Source organism: Meriones unguiculatus, chromosome X (genome assembly GCF_030254825.1).
Source record: "Meriones unguiculatus strain TT.TT164.6M chromosome X, Bangor_MerUng_6.1, whole genome shotgun sequence".
NCBI lineage: Eukaryota > Metazoa > Chordata > Mammalia > Rodentia > Muridae > Meriones > Meriones unguiculatus.
Window position 1 is genome coordinate 57,988,676 of NC_083369.1, and position 3,299 is coordinate 57,991,974.

At 43.2% G+C, this 3,299-nt stretch overlaps 1 protein-coding gene across 1 annotated transcript; it reads right to left on the bottom strand.

Annotated features, from left to right (window-relative positions):
- Positions 1–231: 231 nt before the first annotated feature.
- LOC132650013 (signal peptidase complex subunit 3) lies at positions 232–1,806 on the bottom strand. Its single transcript, XM_060374771.1, has one exon. It carries the CDS (start codon positions 1,651–1,653, stop codon positions 1,111–1,113), a length of 543 nt encoding a protein of 180 aa, XP_060230754.1. The 5' UTR covers positions 1,654–1,806; the 3' UTR covers positions 232–1,110.
- Between the last annotated feature and the right edge of the window lie 1,493 nt (positions 1,807–3,299).

Here is a 3,299-nt window from a genome sequence, read left to right on the forward strand (position 1 = left end):
GCTTAATCATGGTATTCCCCTTTTCGCTTTCTTACCACAAGTTCTGTATAATTCTTCCCAACTCTCTTCCTTAAACCTACCTATAGATGGTACCCTTAGAGGTTACTGATTTTTCCACAGCAGAAAAAAAATCATAACAAGTCATAATTCAATCATGTACCTTAATGTATATCTAACGTATTTTAAGCACATTTCAATTTTCTTATACTTCCATTATAAAGGAAACAAATATACAGGGAGTGAAAGGAGGTATTTTTATAGAAGTTTTTTACAACTTGAGCACACACTACTTTTACATAAGATTGGAAACATCAAGACAAAAGGACTCAGGGTTACAAAAAATGAAAATTACAAATAAAATTGTACTACTACATCATCTCAGGTATGAGAGCTGGAATAAACACAGGGAATGACAATATTTAAGATCAAAGTTTGACTCCATTCCTTGCTACTACTTAAGTTTGAAATGATTCACCAAGCTTCATCTAGAGAGAGCCAATGTTTGTTTATAAACAATCCCAGATTACTTGTAATAGAATACAATGGCACATAAGAGAGTTCGTAAATGGAAAATTATATCACAAGTATTATTATTAATCAATTATTAAAATAGAGAGTTGCAGAGAATTGTACATAATTAGCACCTAGTGGTGAAACAAGCTTTACTTAGTGGAGAAATCAAGCAAAACTGTTCAACTTTCAATGACAATACTAAAACATTGTTTTTTTAAAAAGATGTAAAACATGAAAACTTTTGAAGGGAAAGCCTGTAAAGACCCACATTTCTCAGGGATACGGCCATTAAATGTGTTACAATGATTTACAGAATAAACACGTATTCACTCTCCAAGAAAAGTGATTAGCTATATCACTTCCACCACTTATGGCATCTAACAAATAATCATATTAGCTGTTTTTGTCAGGTATCAAGCATGCTTTACAAGAGATGAAAAAAAGTCTGCTTCTAAGTCACATTCAGTGTGAACATGCATGAGTGCCACACACAAAAGAATGGGTTATTGCAACACGAGTTCATTCAGATTCTTGAGAATTTTAAACTACAATTCTTTAAGTACACAGATATCCCCTTTCAGATGCAGACGGAGTTCTTTAAAAAGTCTTGGCTATTTCATAGGAATCTGGAAATGGGACAGACACTCGTCCAGATCCAGTCACAAGAGGCAGAATTCCAGCAATCGGTATAACTTGCCAGGACAGGGTCAAAGTGACATTCCTGTTTCCCTTGAGACCGTGTCCGTCGTCAAAGAAAAAGTACTTGCTTTTGACATCTTTCAGGTTGAGCTTGGGGTTCTCGCCTCGCAGAAGGATCTTGTCCCAGAGGACTACCTGGTTCACAGCGTTGGTTTTGGTGGAATATTCTGCCGACAGATAAAGGAAGAGCTGCTTAACGTTCCAGTCGAAAGTCTTCTCCAGATCCGCAGAGATGTGGAATGTGATGAAGCCCAGGTCGCTTCTTTTTCTGGGTCCAGTGAAGTCTTCCACTTTTTTGAGCAGGATCCTAGAGACATGCAGGCGCACTTGCGCGCTCCTGTCTTTGAAGGCGGTGGTGAGGATGCAGCCCAAGGTGAGCGCCGCCATGACGCTCAGCGTAAAGGCGAACAGCGAGTTCGCCCGCGACAGCAGGGTGTTCATCTTGCGGGATCGATCGGTGGATCCCTCCACGCAAACTCCACAGGCGCTCACTGGGCAAGGCGTGCTGCTGTCCGCTGGCCTTCCTTCTGCCTTGCTCTGGCTCACGCAGAATGCTGGGAGCGCGCACGCATCCCTGGAACGCGCGCCTCCCAAGATGCCTTTTTTTTTTTTTTTTTTCCTCCAAGACACCAGTTAACCCTACAACCACTGTCTGCTGATAATCTAAGGCACTTGGGGCATCTGACAGAAAACAGCAGTGGGGCTGAATACGCCCAGGGGCCCTTGAACTGCCTCATCCCCCACCCCCACTACCACTGAGGGTCCCATCTACCACACACACACAAAGCCCTGTCCAGGGAACCCTGGCCCTATTCACACTGCTGCATCATGGCTTTCATACATTCTAGCCCCTCCCCTGGGCTTCTGAAACAGGCTCCTCATGGCTGTACTTCCCTACATTCTAGCTCACCCTGCCTCTCTGCAGTCCATTCTCTGCACAGAGACCAGCCATCTCCCTACAGCTCAAGCGACTCCCTTGCTGGACTCCTCCACATTCAACACAGTCGTAGTGTCCAGTGTGGCCCAGACTGAGTGCTACCTCTGGCTCTTTCAGCCTCACCCTCTCCCAGCCTGTTTCTTGTCTGCCAGGCTCCATCCACTGGGCTTGTCCTCTGCTCCACTGGGCTTGTCCTCTGCTCCCAGATCAACTGGAGCACACAGTTGCAAGCACAGCAAGAAGTGACCTGTGCATGCCTGGCTTCTTATCACTCAGGACTCAGCAATAAAGCCACTTCTGGGAAAGCCCTTCATTGACAATTCTGTGCCCTGTTTAAGCTGTTTTCTGTTTATTTTCTTCAAACAGACATCTCCACATAACTTGCCTGGTCAGTTGTTTTTCTTACCCACTTTTGCCAATCAACAGTGACAGTTCCAGGGCTCCTCCCTATCTTGTCCTTCCTGCTGCTTTCCCTCTGCTTTGTATATATATCACTGGCTGATTATAAACAAACTGAAAAAGTTACTGACCCTCTAGAGAAGGTGAAATTTTTACCACCAAGAACAGTGAAACAATACACCAAATGATTTAAGATAATAAAAGCTCTTGTTGTAAATAGACATCAGTGCCTTTCAAAGCTCAATGATTATCAGGATTAGGTGGAATCTACCCACCCCCAAAAAACAAACGTTTTTGCTGTTGTTTTATCTTCAAAAGACTTGGAATGGATGCAAATATTGTCACATTTAATAAGCACCATCAGGAGATTCTGAAGAAAGTTCCCACCCCCCCGAAAAATGCTGACTTCATGTGTCAACATTTTAGTCTAACTAATTTAATGGCACCATGCAGAGTTCGGGGACAATGGGAAGGTCTTTATTGGTGTAAATGATCCAAGTGCCCTGCTCACTTAATCCACCTGAGAACACAAGGTTCTTCCTCACCTGAAGTCACTAAACTCTAGAGAGCAGTCCCATTCATTAGGAGAATTGGTATTGTGTTCCTTTTGTTTAGATCAAGCTGGTTCCAGGTAGTTGCTTACTCAGTGCTTTAAAGATGGAACTCTGATGTCTACACTATTACTGCATTAAAGTGTCTCATAAAGTTGACACTTCATCGGCTTCTTCTGTATAAGCCCGATCCTGCGTAG